At 47.0% G+C, this 17,398-nt stretch overlaps 2 protein-coding genes and 1 long non-coding RNA gene across 5 annotated transcripts in view; all 3 read left to right on the top strand.

The window, feature by feature from the left end:
• The window catches only part of LOC6499314 (protein single-minded), a 28,377-nt gene extending 17,716 nt beyond the window's left edge, over positions 1-10,661 (top strand). For both annotated transcript variants that reach the window (XM_044714821.1, XM_001954849.4), the window contains 6 exons: positions 1,447-1,571; positions 5,300-5,389; positions 6,546-7,050; positions 7,107-7,930; positions 7,983-8,723; positions 9,024-10,661. In XM_044714821.1, coding sequence (XP_044570756.1) covers positions 1,447-1,571; positions 5,300-5,389; positions 6,546-7,050; positions 7,107-7,930; positions 7,983-8,723; positions 9,024-9,512 — 2,774 coding nt within the window. In that variant the 3' untranslated portion in view covers positions 9,513-10,661. The remainder of the gene's footprint in view (positions 1-1,446; positions 1,572-5,299; positions 5,390-6,545; positions 7,051-7,106; positions 7,931-7,982; positions 8,724-9,023) is intronic.
• Positions 10,662-12,219: 1,558 nt separating this feature from the next.
• On the top strand, positions 12,220-13,016 carry LOC116656067. The gene is made up of 2 exons (XR_004311081.2): positions 12,220-12,590; positions 12,663-13,016. It is a non-coding gene; the product is annotated as an uncharacterized LOC116656067 (long non-coding RNA).
• A 2,660-nt stretch (positions 13,017-15,676) lies between these two features.
• Positions 15,677-16,832, top strand: LOC6499315. Of its 2 annotated transcripts, none has more exons than XM_032449586.2 (3): positions 15,677-16,156; positions 16,221-16,345; positions 16,398-16,832. In XM_032449586.2, exons 1-3 carry the CDS (start codon positions 15,861-15,863, stop codon positions 16,541-16,543), a joined length of 567 nt encoding a protein of 188 aa, XP_032305477.1. In that variant the 5' UTR covers positions 15,677-15,860; the 3' UTR covers positions 16,544-16,832. The 2 variants fall into 2 exon arrangements, with proteins under 2 accessions (XP_032305477.1, XP_001954884.3); XM_001954848.4 differs by having other exon boundaries at positions 15,679-16,156; positions 16,218-16,345.
• Positions 16,833-17,398: the final 566 nt, after the last annotated feature.

Raw genomic sequence — 17,398 nt, 5'->3', positions numbered from 1 at the left:
CGGAGCCGAGGGGCCCAGCCAACTGGCCAAAATGGCCAGAACCCAACCCTAGCCGGGCCAAAATCTCTCCCCACCAGAAATTAATTAAATGAGTTTATGCACGTAGCCACAGAAAAATTTAAATATGAAACCCAGAAATAATAAAAAGCCAGCAGCGAGAAATGCCAGGAACGAATGTAAACTGAGCCTAATTAAATTATGAATAATTACGCCGCGTCCTAGGCCAAGTGGCTGTAAAGGATCACGCCAGGATTACACGCACATGATGCAATTTGTTTGGGCCACATTACCGCCGGCGGGCGGTTGGAGTGGGAGCGGCCAGCAAGGACTATTTGTTTTATCGCACTTTCGCTAAAATGAACAATCTTTTGGGGAGCGAGTCGGGTGGGCCAGTGAGAGCCAGTCACTTTTGTTAATTTGATAAAAAGGCCAAAAAGGCTGAGATTAAGCCAAGGCGACAAGGAGCTCCAGTTTGCGGTTGTTCCAGTGGTCAGAGGGTCAGAGGCCAGTGGGCTGACCTGCTAATTGAAATTGAAGCCAAGCTTCTGGGGCTGGAGGGCTTTAGGGGTTGCACCTTCTCATACCCGAAGGTCCTGCCATGCGTAAATTAAGTTTGCCTTCCTTTTTATTTTAGCCACTGTTTTATTTCTGTTTAACATTTTTTATTTTACCCATTTGCGTTGATAAAAATCATAATTTATGACATCAGCTGGCGTGGCATAATTTTTGGTGGCCACCCGAACAGGACACCCGTCCTGTACTACCCTCCCCCGAAAACCCGAAAGAAGAAAACCTTTTACTAATATTGTGAAAATATATGAAGTTCCATTTCTTTTATCGTTTATCGCGCATAAATCAATTTTTGTGACAAATTTATTATAAAAACCCGCTCGGCTCCCACAAAATAAAACTTTGCCGCTAAGAAATAAATAAACAAAAGTTGAGGTGGGTGGAGTTGGGGTGGGGTGGGAAATAAAATGAATTTTTTCGAGGCAAAATGGCGGACGGGTCCTGGCATAAGGCTTAGGACGTAAGGCCTAAGGGTGGATAGATATCCTTGGGAGGCGGGCGATAGATATCCTCCTCAAGGGGCGAAAGTTCTCATAAAATATTACAATGACACCATAAACAATTTTTAGTACTCTTGCCAAAGCCGTAAATATTTATTGTACGAGCATTTTCGGCGAGTCCTGCCAGAGACACACATACCCATCGTACTCCTGGCATACACCTCTATGATATATTGGATTTTTATGAAGTTACTATGGTTATTCCCCGACCTCCTATCTCCTCCCTAAAAAGGAGTTTGTAAAACAATTGAGTGGCTTATTTATGGGCAAGCAATTTCCTCGACTCTATTCGGCTGCTTTTTGAGGAATATCAAATATTTATGGTTAATAAAATATCGAAAAATGCCTACGTAAATACTATCCGTTCTCTTTGCAGTTGTTATGCATAAGGATAAGGAGGAGAACGGAGTCCTGCCCCACATACACGCACACGACGGCTACAGGACACGGGAGCTGGGCGCCTTCGAGCACGGCCTGCTGGATGGTGATATGTTCCTCCAGGTAAGTCCTCCCTGCCCCGCCAATCACCTCCCCGCCATTTGTCTTCATCAGTAGTTGTTTGATGGCTTCATTGGCCAGGATATGTAAGGATGTGGGGATGGCAAGGGGCATAATCAATCAGCGTCTTGTTAGTCGAGCGAGTGAGAGAGTATCCATTGATAAATGCGAGGCACGCAACCGCAGGAGTAGTCTGGACACGGAAATCCCCCACTCCGTGCCACCATTCCATCATTTGTAATCGTCTGCAATTAATAAGTCCTCCAATTGATTAACCTAATTGAAAATTACTAAACGAATAGCCGGAAAAAATGATGTATCTGTGGGCTATACACTTCCAATGGATTGGTTTATAGATCTGTAATCCCCATACCTGAGTGCTAACTTTATGGCTTAAATTCCTTATCGTTTGATTTGCATATTTTTCACTCAAATCGCAATCTATTAATTGGCGGTTATCAACGCTAAGGCCTTAGCCGAGGGGCAGCTGCAACAAAAAGTGGAACAAACATAAAAAATTATGCATTTCAAGTTTATGTGCCAAAATACTCCAATTAAATTGTCGCAAAGCACTCCCTCTCGCCTGTCCACCCCGACCCTGCCCCGGCGGACAGTTGCATGTTTTTGCTGAATTAAAAGTGCAATGTGCCTCTGCATTTGTTTTGTTGCAGTGTCCGAGGCGCCAACATATGCACTTGTCACAGTCATGACAGTTTAATTTAATGCGCACATAGCTCACCGGGCATTGGAGCATTCGGCCACCGGGCAAGTGGTGTTGCCACAGCCGAACCAAGCCACCGAGCCACCGAGCCACCAACCCCCCCGAGACAGACACACGCAATTGTGCAACATGCACTCGTTGCAATCGTTTCTCTTTTTTTTTCCTTCCATGCCTCTTTTTTTTCGGCTGCACTCCACACAATTCAATGTCAAAGTCTAAACTAACCACCACCACCCGCCAAAGCTATGCAACACTCTGCCACACTTGCAGCAACACCAACACACACACACTAACAATACCTATTGCAGTTTCGTGTTTGGATGCATTACGTATACGCAAGGTGGCCGGCTGGACGGAGCCAGTTGGTAAAATTTGAATGCAAGCCAAAAAAGCGTTCGAACGTTTGGTCGCTGGGCTGATGGCCTCCTTGGGCCTCCCTTCCTGACTGCAGCTAATTGTCGGGCTCAAAACTGCACAATTGTGCATTTCCGTGCATATTTTTAGTCTCACTGTCTCAGCGCCTGGGAAGTCTGGGGGGGAAATGGCATAGAACTTTTCGCGCCGAGGTTGGCGGGACGAGGAGTGCATATTTAGTTTTAATACCTCTGGTATTTGTTACCTGTTGCCCGTGAAGTTTTACTTTTTGCTGCAACTGATGGTGTTGTTGTTCCTGTTTATTATGGGTCACATATTATCATTAGAAAATGGCATTTTGTCACGCAGCTCTTTCGAGGGCTAACCCACACATACTCTCCAGCCCAGCACTCGTTTAATTGTCTTCCGTTTTCGCTGAAAGTAAAACACTTTCAACACTTTGCCAGCCAACATGAAATGAACTCAACTTTCCATGCAACAGTTTATTGTTTTTCTTTTTTGTATAGTTTTTGGCTGGCAGATCCGCCAGAGATATCTTCCGAGACTGCCGCTAGGGGTGGGCTTTATTAAGCAATTATCTAGACGAGTTTGGGCCAATTGGCCAGAAACTAGAGAGGCTAGATGACGCCTCCCCCACTGCCGACTGCCGGCTGCCTGCCTCCTCCCCAGGAAACTCTCGGCTAGGAAATGGTAAAATAATCGCCGCCAACTTATCAAATCTCACAGCAGAAAAATGCAAGACCTGCCCGATAGCAGCAGCAGCAGCATCTCTTTCTCTGCTGGCTCCCCCTCACTGAATGTCGGGCGTGTATTATTAAAATCGCATTAGAAGACGCCGCAGACTCAGACGAGCTTGTCTAAATGGTAGCTGGGGGAACGAGCGGGCCCAGAGAAACAATTAGACTGTGGGGAGAAATCTTTCATGTCCGTATAAAAAGATAAAATGCCGCAAGAAATGAAAAGAGAACACCACGAAACAACAGCAATGTGGAAAGAAAGAAATCAGAAAGCAAGAAAACAGGATTCCAAGTGGAAGTACGAATACCTTAAGACCCAAGTTAATATAATACTTGTTTCTAGTGCTTGTCAGAAATGGAGATAGTCCTCATAAAGAACCTCCCAACTGAACAGAATTAGATGCTTTATTAGATTGTATATCATGTGATATAATATATATATTATATTTTCTCATAAATATGATGTAGAGCATACGCATTTTTACAACCTGGTTGTTGTTTGCGATCCTTCCCATCTCCAGCTACCGTTGGAAAGATCTTTATGACGATTATTGATGCTCCAGAGTGAGTCCCCTCATGATGACAATACACATACGATGTGTATGAGGACCATATCCTTGGCGGCCTGTTGATGCGTTTTAAATGATGACGCCACTTAGCATTTATGTCGGCTAATGCCAACTCTGGCACGGAGTCGGTTACATCCCAGAGATCCTCGCCAGGTCCAGCTCCCCTGTAATTAGCAGCAATCGCGCACATTTTTCTCCAGCTCGAAAAAGGGGGACTTCCTTTCGCGGCTGCAAATTGATATTTAAATACGCCCGTATTAATTACGCTCCGTGGTTCGGTTTTATTAATTACGACCGCACCGCCGCAGAGCCACTAATGGAGGATTGGCAAATTTGTCTTTCAATGCGATCCGATGGGGAGACCGGAGCTTAGTTTTCTTATTTCACACATCGACGAGCGGTACTCGGAGTCCGACTTCGCCATCCGACTCCGACTCCGAGTCCGGCTTACCGTTAGTTCCAGTTGAGATCTGCCGGGAATCGCATGCGTCGCAGCCATTAGCAGCCCATAAAACCCGACTTTAAAATGCAATCAAAAACAATAATGCGCCAAATAATAAACAAAACAATGAAAAGTATTACAGGCTTTGCATGATTTTGTTGCCGTTTTTATTTCACGTTTTTGTTAATCTCTTTTTTCGTATATCTTGTTAGCTAGCCAGAGTCTTTGGCAGCGCATATCCGAATAGATAATGACAATGGTTCATCGGGGGATTCAGAAAGGTGGGCGGGGAACCGGAATGGAAACCTGCAATTACTCCACAGAATCGACCAAAATCTACCCTCTCTCAGTCGCTCGCTCGAAAGTCATTGGTTTAATTGCAAGCCATTTCCTGGTTGTGTTTGATGTGGAACTCCAGCTCCGACTGAGATCGGGATTGGGGATGCCCGTCCGTCCGTGTATGTGGCTTGGATGAAATGAGCCGCTTATGGGATGATTACATTGTGGCCGCAAGTAAGAAGAGGCCCGCCATTGCTGTTATCCCGGAGTTCATTCATGTGGCCAGCACTGGAGGTCATATGGAGGCACCGACAAAAACGCTCTTCTTTTTAAACAAATTATGTAACGGGGATAGTTGTGGCTTTCTCTGAGTGTAGAGTAACCTCCGGCTGCCATGATGGATAACATTTCATTCACCAAAATGACGAGCTACTGTAATTACACCTCTATCCGTCCCAACCCATCCCATTCCCATTCCAATAATATTCATTCATCTACCTATTGATTCTTGAATCCATCCACTTGTCTCTGGAACAGAAACAACAATTTAATTCATAGTTTTGATTTAATTTTGACCATCTCCTCTTTCTCTTTGGATTTCTTTGCAGGCCCTAAATGGATTTCTAATGATACTGACATGCGAAGGCGAAGTCTTCTTTGCCACGCACAGCATCGAGAGCTATTTGGGTTTTCATCAGGTAAGTGCCACTGCCACCGACCGCCACCGACACCGCCGCCCTGGGGGCTCCATCTCATTGTGATTGATTTTAATTGTCGAGTGTTTTTATTTTTGTCTGTGTTTTTGGGTCAATCTACGGCAGGCGGAAGATGTCCAAGAAAGGGGAAGTCATTGGCTTTGTCTTTCAAAAAGATAGTAGTACTATTAGTATACCTTTCGGCAGAGCCTCTAAAACACAGCTCAAAAAAAGGAGTAAGAAATCCTTTCATACACCTTTGGCATAAGCCTTGTTCTTCTTTGAGCCTCATTCCTTCCAAACTAAAAACCCGTTGGCCCAGAATCGAAACACAGGTATTAGTTACCTGTTCCCAAAGATTCCCAAAGTGTAACCTCGTTTGTATCTGCTCACTGGTGGTAAAGGGTATGGACCCGAATCGATTCGCGGCTCCGACAGATCATAAATTAAAATCAGATTGCGCAATCGCTGGGAATCTCCTCCAGAGGAAGAGGATCCCCCCCACCCGATTGCAGTAGCTGGGCGTGGCCAGATTGATTCCGATGCCTCGGTATCCCGATTTGAATCCGGCTTCCTCCGCGTCGCGGCATGTTTGGGGTGCAGCTTCATTGTAGTTTTGCCTACTTTATTGTCGAATGGAAATTGAAATTGCACTTAGCATCCGCCCGTGTTGTTTTTTTTAATTTAGTTGTAAATGTGTAAAGCGGCACTTGCCACGCCCCGTTTGGCAGCTCAATTAAAAGCGTAGCTGCTCCTGCTCCTGCTCCTGCTCCGCTACGATTCGACTTCGACTTCGAGTTGGAGTCCAAAATGTACACTGGGTTGGTTTGTTTGCTTTGCTGGCCAAGGAATCCCTTGGCATCCCCGCATGCCTCCTCCTGAAACCATCACCATCCGGCTGCTGCTGCTGCTGGCGCGTGCAGAATTTATGTCTCAATTTGTGGCCAACATGGGGCGCATTTTCAATTTGCGCGCATTTTGATTTATACGCCCCGAAAAAAGCGAATCCAAAAGAGGCGAAAAGCGGCCATCCGCAGTGAAAACAAAGCAAAATCAATATGAGAACCCAGCTGGAGGCTACTGACCCCTCGACTAATTTCTGATCCTACTTATCTGAGCCTGGAATTAACTGAATTATGAACACACTCTCTCTCCTTAGTCCGACATTGTCCATCAGTCGGTGTACGAGCTGGTCCACTCGGAGGACCGGGAGGAACTGCAGCGCCAGCTGCTGTGGAACAGCTTCCTGCCCGCGGACATGTCCAGCATGCAGCTGGCGGAGACCCTGGCGCCGGACAAGGCCCTCTACCTGGAGCGCAGCTTCACCGTCCGCTTCCGCTGCCTGCTGGACAACACGAGCGGCTTCCTGAGGCTGGACATCCGCGGCCGGATCAAGGTGCTTCACGGCCAGAACCGCAAAACGGAGGAGCCTCCGCTGGCCCTCTTCGCCTACTGCACTCCGTTCGGGCCGCCCAGCCTCCTGGAGATCCCGCACAAGGAGAACATGTTCAAGTCGAAGCACAAGCTGGACTTCTCCCTGGTGTCCATGGATCAGCGCGGCAAGCACATCCTGGGCTACGCGGACGCCGAGCTGGTCAACATGGGCGGCTACGACCTGGTGCACTACGACGACCTGGCCTACGTGGCCAGTGCCCATCAAGAGCGTAAGTCTAACCATAGAAACTGATGTATCGAAGAGCTAATGGGATGTCCTTTTTAGTTCTGAAGACCGGAGCATCGGGCATGATCGCCTACCGCTACCAGAAGAAGGACGGCGAGTGGCAGTGGCTGCAGACCAGCTCCCGGCTGGTCTACAAGAACTCCAAGCCGGACTTTGTGATCTGCACGCACCGCCAGCTGATGGACGAGGAGGGCCACGACCTGCTGGGCAAGCGCACTATGGACTTCAAGGTGAGCTACCTGGACACGGGCCTGGCGTCCACCTACTTCTCCGAGGCGGACCAGCTAGTAGTGCCGCCGAGCGCCTCGCCAACGGCCCACGCCCTACCGCCGCCGGTGACGCCGACTCGGCCCAACCGCCGCTACAAGACGCAGCTACGCGACTTCCTCTCCACGTGCCGCAGCAAACGCAAGCTGCAGCAACAGCAGCAGCAACAACAGTCGCAGCAGACCTCGCCCCTGGGTGGCCCGGTGGGTTCCCCTTCGCCGGCTGTGGCTGTGGAGTACTTGCCCGACCCGGCGGCAGCTGTGGCAGCGGCCTATTCCAACCTGAATCCCATGTACACCGCCTCGCCGTACGCCAGTGCGGCCGACAACCTGTACATGGGCAGCTCCATGCCGGCCAACGCCTTCTACCCGGTCAGCGAGAACCTCTTCCACCAGTACCGGCTCCAGGGCGCCGTCGGCGGCTACTACACGGACTATCCGCACTCCGGCGGTCCGGCCTCGGCGTATGTGGCCAATGGCTTCCTCTCGTACGACGGCTATGCCATTGCCTCCAAGGCGGACGACAAGTGGCAGGAGACGGGCAAGTACTACAGTGGCTACAGCAGTGGGTATGGAAGTCCCACCTCCACGCCGCAGGTGAGCTATCACTTCTCTATGCCTGTTCCCAAATAAACCTCTCTTTTTATAGCAAATTCCTCTGAAGACACCGAAGTCCTCACCCCAGGTTATGGAAGTGATTTCTTGCTCCTCGGACGGACCCTCACCGGTGGGCGGAACCACTCCCAATGGCGCCGGAAATGCCACGCCCAAAGTGGAGCTCTCGGCCTCGACAGCCGGGGGCGCTGCTGTGGGCCAGGATCCCTACGAACGCCAGACGGTGCTCATGTGGGGCACCACGCACTCGAGCGGCATCCCGCTGAACAGCCTGCAGGGCGGACGCACAGGCTCGGGCAATCCGAGCTCCCCCCAGCGGACCACGCCCCTCACCAATGGACTGGGATATGCCGGCGCCAATAACAACAACAACGAGCACGAACCGGCGACGGCGGCCAAGTGGAACGGAACGAAGGAGCTGCCGGGAAAATCTGCCAGCGCCAGTACGCCGGAAAGCTACCAGCTGCAGCACGACGACTCCGGGCTGTACTCCGCCTCCTCGCACACCACCTCGCCGCAGCAGCAGCAGCCGCGAGGAGTGGGTTCCAATGTGAGCGCCACCAGTAATTCCCTTCCACACCCAGTTGCGGTCACCGGAGCCGCGGGCAACAACAGCACGGGCACAGATCACCAGCCGGTGCACCCGCCCAGCTGCCACCAACAGCAGCAGCAGCAGCAACAACAGCAGCAACACCACCACGCCCACCCGCATCCTCACTCGCAACATAACCATCATCACCACCACCACGAGGTGGCGCATCAGCACGGCAGCGAGGTATGGACGCCAGCCTCCTACACGCAGTACTCGCAGTACTTCACGTACCATCCGCATCCGCATTCGCATCCGCACTCGCACCCGCACCACCCGACCGCCGGCAGCCATGGCGGCCACCACGTTCCGGCCCAGTCGCATCACCTGCACCACGGCCACCGCTAGAAGGCGTTTATAGATTGCACCCGTAATGAAGCACCCAACACACCCTGTACTTTGCCACACGCACAGCCACACACTCTGACTCAGACACCAGTAGAACCGACCTCTCGCCTGCCTACTAACCATAACGATCCTCCCTAGATCATACTCGCCGCTCACCAGCAGCAGCAGCAGCAACACCAGCAGCAGCAGCTAGCCAGCTACCCGCTGCACCACCAGATGGGAGTGGGAGTCGGAGCTGGAGCATCGCCACCACCACCAACGTCCCGCTCGCCCGTGGCTCTGCCGGCGGTGAGCAGCCTGCTCAACGGATCGGCGGCCGGAGGATCCGCCGATGTCCCCTACCAGCAGCTGGGCCTCGTGTCCGCTCCGCTCGTGATCTGCGCCGAGGAGGTTGGCCTGGGACGCAAGTCGATTAAGCAACACGCCGTCCAGCACCAGCAGCAGTCCCTGCAGCAGCAGCACGCTCTCTACCAGCAGCAGCACTCGCACCACAATCTGTTGTATCCGGCCAACATAACGGCGCACACGGCTCTGGCCTATGCCCCACCCACTGCGGGGGGCACTTACGCCGATGGCAGTCCGCTGCTCTCGTTCTCGGAGGTGACCAACACACTCCTGAACCAATGAGCCGGTCAATGAGAGGAAGCCAGTGGAAGCATGGGCAGCTGGGACGGCGGAGGAGGAGGAGGAGTAGAAGGTGGAGGAGGGAGCACAACCATGTTCAACAGTTTTGCCAAAATGTGGACTATGACTATCGTATCTTCCATAATCTGAACCAGCACAGAACCAGGATAATAGCTAGCGCACCCCACTCCTTGGTTGATTTTTCCAGCTAGCAGCGGTAGTGGCAGTGGCAGTGACAGCGACAGCGGTAGCGAAGAATTATGTTTATTTTACTGTGATAATTTATAGATACATTGCCTGGGTTTTGAAAAAAATCCTCAAACCAATCCGAACGAAATAGCCGCAATATCCGCGTATCCACAGCTCCAACATCAATGGGGCGAAGATACTGCGATCCTAACCAGCACAAAGTTGCGAAGCGATGTCCTCGCCGCGACCCTCAATTCAGTTGTAGTTGCAACCAAAGATTTCTCTTAAAACTATCATTTTAGCATAATGCGGTGCATCCAATCCAATTAGTTACATTCCAGCTGCAGTCGGGAGCAGAGCAGGAGGAGCACAAGCCCACTTGTTGCGTCTAGGAGTGCTTAAGCATAGATCTAAGGGAATAACAGATGCTTGTATCCATATTAAATTAATGTATCTTTAGGCGTTTAGGGTAATGCAAGAGATAAAGTAATTTTCATGATTCCTATCGTTTAGCAAGTAATTCAATTAGTCCGTAAGCGGACATATCCGTACCCTTGTATTGTACTTTATTGTTTAAAGTTTAAAGTTTTCTTGGAATTTCTAGTCGCCCGCATAAAACATTAACTTATAAATCAAACAAATATACGATATATAATATATATACTTTGATAGTGTACAATTTCGCAATTCGGCAGGCAATACTGTACCGTAGTTCGTACTACTCGTATATTGATAATTGAATTTTGTTAACCAGCATGGATGATAAGCTATCAAAATTAACGCATAATATTCTAGAAGTCCTATACATATATCCGAGCAAAATGCAATTCATGAATGTAGATACTCTCTCAGCTAATACAATTTCAATTATAAATTTACGAAATAAATCTCGAGTGCATGTTAAGCGCCTCTATCCAAAACAATCAGAGCAAAATAAATCTAGAAAATAAACAAATTATTTAAAATATTATTGTTCATTTATGGTGCTTGGGGTTCCAGACAATGACAGGAATCATTATAAAGAAACCTCTGGTCAAAGGTTTTCGATTCAAAATCATGAAATAGTGACTTTACTTTTTGTTAAGCCTAAAATTATGCAGTAAATTCCTCTTTTAAAGTTCCATCAGAAAAATAGGCTAATAATTCTCAACGTTTTGGAAGGAAACTCTTCTAAAACCGTTTTAAGTATAGTGTTTTTCAGCAGATAATATTTTATTTGGTTCTTATATGTAAAACCTAACTAATACCAATACTGGTCTATAGATACGGATAATTATAGACGGATAATATAGATACGGATAAATTAAACTACCTGGATAATTATAGATCCCTATAATTCTGAAAGGTAGTTCTTAAAAGTGAAACCTTATCTCTCACCAAAACTACTACTGTAGATACGGAGATCCCTTAAATCTCGTTTTAAAAATATGAATACAGTTTTCCAATTATTGCTAAATTTTCCCCATCAATCAAATGGCTATATGGGGTCAACGCTTATTGGATAAATAAAAATAGGTCCGTAAATAGGCGACCTGCAACATCCTCAATTCAAGGCATAACAATGCCAAATCAGCATTTTCCCTCCATGGAGCAATGGCAATTCAACCGCAAGCCATTACCATCTCAAAGCTTAATTGGAGACTTTACTGCCTATAATTGACGACGACAACACGGCACACACACGCGACACAAAAAGTTTTGATTGACACCTAACAATCATATTTTACTCGGCTTTATGGATAATGGAAAAGCATTCATCCGATGCTGGGCGCAGATTTGAAGACTTACGCCGTACAAAGGCACAATCGAGTGGCGTCTGGTGGAGGAGGATTAGGCGGAGGAGGAGCGGTACCGGGAGCGCCCTGAACCCACGTAAACTTGAATAGCAAGCAATCATATGTGGGCTGCCTTGTTTACGCTCGGGTATTAAATGATTTATTCTGCGGCAGTACTCACTGGCATTATCCCAAGACCAAAACACAAAACATAAGCCTCGAACCTCCAAAGCAAACCAATTAATCACTCACCCTAGTTCCTATGTGCGGATACAATTGAAGCGTTGAACCAAATTCACATTGGAGATATTTGTCGATCTGATGGCTTCATTGTTGAAGAGTCTGTCTGACTGGCGCTGCGCACTTGACTTGGGTTTCGCCGAATGCCCTCCGGGCCACCTCGGGCCAGGTGCTGCCGCGGCAGTTGATACTGCTGCTCCTCCTCCTGTTCCATTGCCAAGCGAAGGTTACATGGCTCTTTGCCGAACTGGGAAACAATGGCGCTTGGCTACCTTTTTGGCATTTCAGAACAACACTCTCCGGCAGCCGATGAGGCAACAAGTGAACGGCGGTGGCCTACAAATCACCGATGCTCTGTTTTGGATTTTTTCGATTTCAAGTGGTTCGATTCCAAGGTGTCACTATGCTTTCCAACAAACTTCTCCCAGTTAGGGTAGCTGACGATTCAAATGGCTGTGTCTCACTTTTGTTGACCGGCAAGTTCGTGTCTTGAGTCTTTCGTTTGACGCATCTTTGAGATCGTTCTCTAGCATCTTAGCGATTGCAGTCCCCAACAGAAAGAGAAACTGCTCGAACTGAAATAGAAATAAATACAACAATTAACAAAGTGCGCCGTTTGTTTACTTTGATTTACTTAACGTTTTTGAGCTTTCCGTTTATTTTTGTTTTTTTTGTTTTTAGTTTCATTTTTGTATTGCCGCCTTGGTGGAGCTTGACCTTTAATAGTCGTGTTGTACATTGTGCCACGGGCATCTTGGTAGGTCCACGGATGAAGATCGAGATGGAGATGAAGATGGTGGATGGGGAGCCGACGTGGAGCTGGAGCATACCAAATGGCTGCAATTGAACTTCAAATCCGTTTTTGGCGGCTGCCTGTGTAAGTGCAATAAAACGCTGCCAAAGGTGATAATCTCGGGCTATTCATTGCTCTTCATGTTCGTCACTTAAGGTCAATGATATGGCAGAGCTGACCGCATGCCGGACGCGAACGTGATCACCGCTCGGCGGCGACCTTGCAGCATTGTTGCTTTGACAAATTTGTAGCAACTAGCGCCAGGCCACTTTGCTTGCGACCGGATGCGGCTTGAGCTCGACGAGATTTGGCGGTGGATGAGGTGTTTGGTTTTCCTCTTAGCACTCTTAGCACTTTTGTGGAGTCTTTGGTGTCGTTGACGGAGGCGTATGCGCAATAATCTCCATACTGCTCGCCGTTATCAATTATGTGTGCTTAGCGCTCCACTTTCGATTTTAATTCGCAGCACGACTCTGCCCCCTAATAAACGTGTGAATCTTCTCCGCCTGAGCTGCCTTTATTTGCCATGCCGTTAAGCCCGGGTCGGGGAGACCTTGCCAAATTAACAACTCCCCGAGAGAAGAGCTGTGCTCTGCTCTGCTCTGCTCTGGCCGAGCATCGGCATGAATTATGGGGAATTGCACCAATTTGGCAATTAAACATGTGTAGCCCCCCCGAGTGGGCGGAAAAGAGAGAGAGGCAAGCTGTGTGTGCCTCCCAGTGAGCACAAATGGCAACTTCCAGCATTTGTGGCGTTTGTTTGTGGCTGAGCGACCTTCAATGGAATCACAACCAGAGATGATGACGACTATGATGACACACCTATGTACACAGACCGATGTATGCTACGTATGTATGTATCTACATACATCTGTTGTGTGAATGCCTGCTGTGGGTCCCACACCTTCTTGGAGTGTTCTTTTGCCATGACTGGAGTGAACCCCTTTGACATCGACTGCTAATTGCACAAGCATCTGAGCAGAGCAGGGCAGCGCAGACCAGAATTCCAAGTTCGTGATATGATGGAATTAAAAGTCAAAGAATGCCGATCAAGGGAGCCAGAACTCCCACACAGAACTCCCATTTGAATTAATTTTGGCGGTTTTTCGGTTACAATGCACCATCATCGCGTCATCATACTTAAACCACACTTACCACTAATTTTTGAGCCACCAATTGTTCTTCGCGCCTTTGGCTTTTATTAAAAATGTATTACCAAACCACTGTTCTGATCTCTAATCTGGGTGATATTTAGGTTATAATGATTCTTTTATAGCCACAAGTATTAGTCCCAACTGATTTAAACTTTAACGATGTAGTAATATTGGAATTGGCGGGCTAGTGCAAAGATTATGTGTTTTTTACCAAAATAAGGAATAAATGAATAAAGGAATATCAATTACAAATCAGGGAACTAAGTGCCGTCGATCTGCATCTAAATATACTTCAAACCTCGAAGTAAAATTTTGTCTCGATTTATGGCCAAAATCATGGTGTTACCCCTTTGAAAATTTCGAAAATGGGGTCCGATTTTAGGTGGTCAGGTTTTGATTGAAATGGATAGTTCTCAAAGCTCCAAGTCCGGGAAGGTATAACATTCGACGATCGGACAATTATTAAAAAAGTTATGGCATTTTTCCTGAAAGAAATCGATGGGGAGACCATGTTGACCAAGTTAAGATCCTTGGGTGGCTAAAATGGGAACTTTTGTTCACTATTTAGTCAATATTTAGGGCAATTCGTATCCGATTTGAAAAAGGAATACCATTTACGAATCAGGGAACTAAGTACCGTCGATCTGCATAAAAATATAGTCCCAACCGCGAAATAAAATTTAGGCTCGATTTTTGGCCAAAAACATGATGTTACCCTTTTGAAAAATTTCGAAAATGAGGTCGGATTTTAGGTGGTGGGGTTTTGATTAAATATGATAATTCTCGAAGCTCCAAGATCGGGAAGGTATAACATTCGCCGATCGGACCATTATCAGGAAAGTTATGACATTTTTCCTGAAAGAAATCGATGGGGAGGCCATGTTGGCCAAGTTAAGACCCTTGGATGGCTAAAATGGAAACTTTTGAGACACTTTTTAGTAGATAATTTTGCTAATTCGTATCGGATTTGAAAAATATGATTGATTCGAATTGGCTGATATATGGCTTATGCCGTCCATTGTTTATAGGTAAATTCTGTATGTTTATCCAATATATATCCCAATTCAGAAAAGGAGACGTTTTTTGGATTGATATCCTTGATTGGAGGTATAGTCCCAATGCTTTTCTGCTGATGCGCAGTGGGAGGCCCTCGTAGAAATTACAAACCTTTTTATTGCAGTTTTAAAGACATTTTTGCTTTTTTTTATAAGAATAATTCTTAGAGAATTATATTTACTACCTGAAAATGTTATACAGCAAAATCTATGAATAATCTGCTTTGTATAATCTTTGGTAGTACATATGTAGCTGGCAACCTGGGAAACAAATTTTCGTATTCTTATATTCTTTGTTTCGAAATCTTTGTTGCTCGCAGTTGACAGTAAACCTTGCCCGAAAACATCAACGCCAAATTGCGAATCTTCAGTTTACTGAAGCCAATCTTGAAGTGTCGCTCGCAATAATATATATTGACCTTAAAAACGGATTTTTTTTTTTTGGGACGGTGTGTCAAATGGACCTCCAGCTGGTCAGTTCAAGCTACCGAGCGATGATGGTGGTACGATGATGATGCCCCCGCTGCTGCTGCTGCGGCATCGGCAAGTCATTGCTCACCCAATTTCAAAATATTAATAACGCACATCCATGTACACGAAATTTGGGGGGGAAAAATGAAAAGAAACTTGCGAGTAAATCCGTTTTAAGACAATTCCATTGGCATTCAGCGTGTGGCTCAAATTTCACTAATCACCGTGCCACCTTCCAAACAGCGTCCCCCCTCTGTGGGATCAATCAAGAGATCGATCGAATTCATTTTTCGACTTTTCGATTGCTGCACCGAAGGTCGCCCCCATCGATTCGTCTTCGGCGGCTCAAAAGATGAATTACATTTACATTTCGTTGGTGTAATTGCTAACGAATTGCTGGACGGATACACTTACCAAATTCAAATTCATGAATTTCAGATTTAAACAAACACGATCCGAAAATATATCTTTGATGTAAAGGTCAATATTTTGAGGTGACATTGTCAGAAACGAAGTCGTAGTTAGTAGTTTTCATTCGCCCACAGACACATCAGAAGCTGAGAAAAATTGTAAAATAATAAAACTAAAAATCGGAAGTTTGAAATCAGCGTAGAAACTTTCGTGTCAATTTAGAGGTAGTGAGGTAGATAGAAACCATTAGCCGCCGCCACATCATGAACACCGCAGAAGAAGAAGTCTGCAGCAACAACTCGATTGGCTCCATCCAGAGCCGGGACATGGTCGTATCCCCGTCCCAGTTCGTGACCAGCTCGCCCGAGACTGGACGGATACGCTCGACCATGGAGTCTCCAATGAAGGTTCGCGACTTGGTCAACGTTTATAACTTAGCCACAGAGAAGAACCAGGAGCTGGAGCAGGCCAAATCCATATACTTTGGCTCCCGCTCTGAAGCCGAGCAGCTCCAGATCGAGGGCTGCCCTTTATCGCCGGATGACAAGGACAAGGGAGGGTAAGACCCATTGATTTTTCTCCCTTAGGGCGTCAGGAATAAAATATTTCACTTCCTATAGTAGCTTCCGCACAAACTCCGCGGAGGGAGAGAGCTTTCTACGTTCGAACGGCAACGAAGAGAGTTCTGCCAACTGCTCCGTGGAGAAGTCCTATCAGAGCAAGACTACTATTCGCCGCACTGATCATGGTAGGTCCTTCCACAGGATGCTCTAGACTTTAAAACCAACTTTGTCTTCCAGGTGTGCGCATCATTATTGACATTTTCTTCGACAAGAAGGAAAGCGATATCGACATTGTGGGCAGCCGCGTCGAGACGGACATCCCCGAGAGCCGCATCCTGGCCGATTTTCAGCAGCACTCGCTGGCCATGCAGAAGCGGGAGTAGGAGCGTGGAATCCACGACCACAACAACCAGCAACAAACGACCCATAATTAGAATCATCAGACAAGAGCTCCAGCTTCTTAGCTTAGCTTAGCCGCTCCAATCCATTTAGTTAGTTAGTTAGATTGTTAGTTAACCAGGAGGCAGGATTAGTTAGCCAGGATAGCCATAGCCAATAGCCAGCAAAACATCACAAAATTTCATGTTGCAACGTAGGAGCGGCGTTTATGATATATGTTTTATTTAATTTTTTGACAACAGCATACCAAATATATGACAATAATAAACCATCGACTAACGCTTTCCCACTTTTCCACTTTCAACTTCCTCTCTGTGGCACGTCACGATACTGTTCCGTCTGTTTTGTGGAAAAGCCCTGACGAATATGAAGCCCCAGAAAGCCAATGAGGCAACACACGACCCGACCTGGTCGTTCTCGGCTTTTTGCTTCACGACAAAAGGGCTTTTGACGAGTAAATAAACGGCATGAATCGAAAACCGAGAAAAAGCCAAGAAAAAAACTATAAAAAAAGACGAAAATGAAAATGGAAAATGAAAATCTTCGTGGCTTACAAAACCCCATTGCCAGAAATCTGACAATGATGCCGCCAAAAGACCGAACAAGCTAGCGAATCCGAATCTGAATCTGGGATGGGGGGAAAATGCTTTCGCAACTGCCGCCCAATCTGACTAAGATCTTTTAGCCTCGATTGCTCTATTTAGCCCACTTTGGCGTCGGCATCAGCATCGGCAGGCCCCATCTTCTCCACAAAAACGTTCCAATAAATTAGACAAATAAACACCAGTGGGTGAAGGGTTTCCCTAAACGGTGGCACTGCAAATGCTAATAACGTGCAA

This window comes from Drosophila ananassae, chromosome 2L (assembly GCF_017639315.1).
Source record: "Drosophila ananassae strain 14024-0371.13 chromosome 2L, ASM1763931v2, whole genome shotgun sequence".
Classification (NCBI taxonomy): domain Eukaryota; kingdom Metazoa; phylum Arthropoda; class Insecta; order Diptera; family Drosophilidae; genus Drosophila; species Drosophila ananassae.
The sequence above is the reverse complement of the archived record's forward strand: the minus strand, read 5'-3'. Positions and strand labels throughout refer to the sequence as shown.

Excerpts from the sequence above, each read along its gene's own strand:
- LOC6499315 (XM_001954848.4), top strand. The coding sequence starts at position 15,861 with ATGAACACCGCAGAAGAAGAAGTCTGCAGCAACAACTCGATTGGCTCC. Across the intron at positions 16,157-16,217 it reads GATGACAAGGACAAGGGAGG|TAGCTTCCGCACAAACTCCG; the intron begins GTAAGACCCATT and ends CACTTCCTATAG. Across the intron at positions 16,346-16,397 it reads TATTCGCCGCACTGATCATG|GTGTGCGCATCATTATTGAC; the intron begins GTAGGTCCTTCC and ends TTTGTCTTCCAG.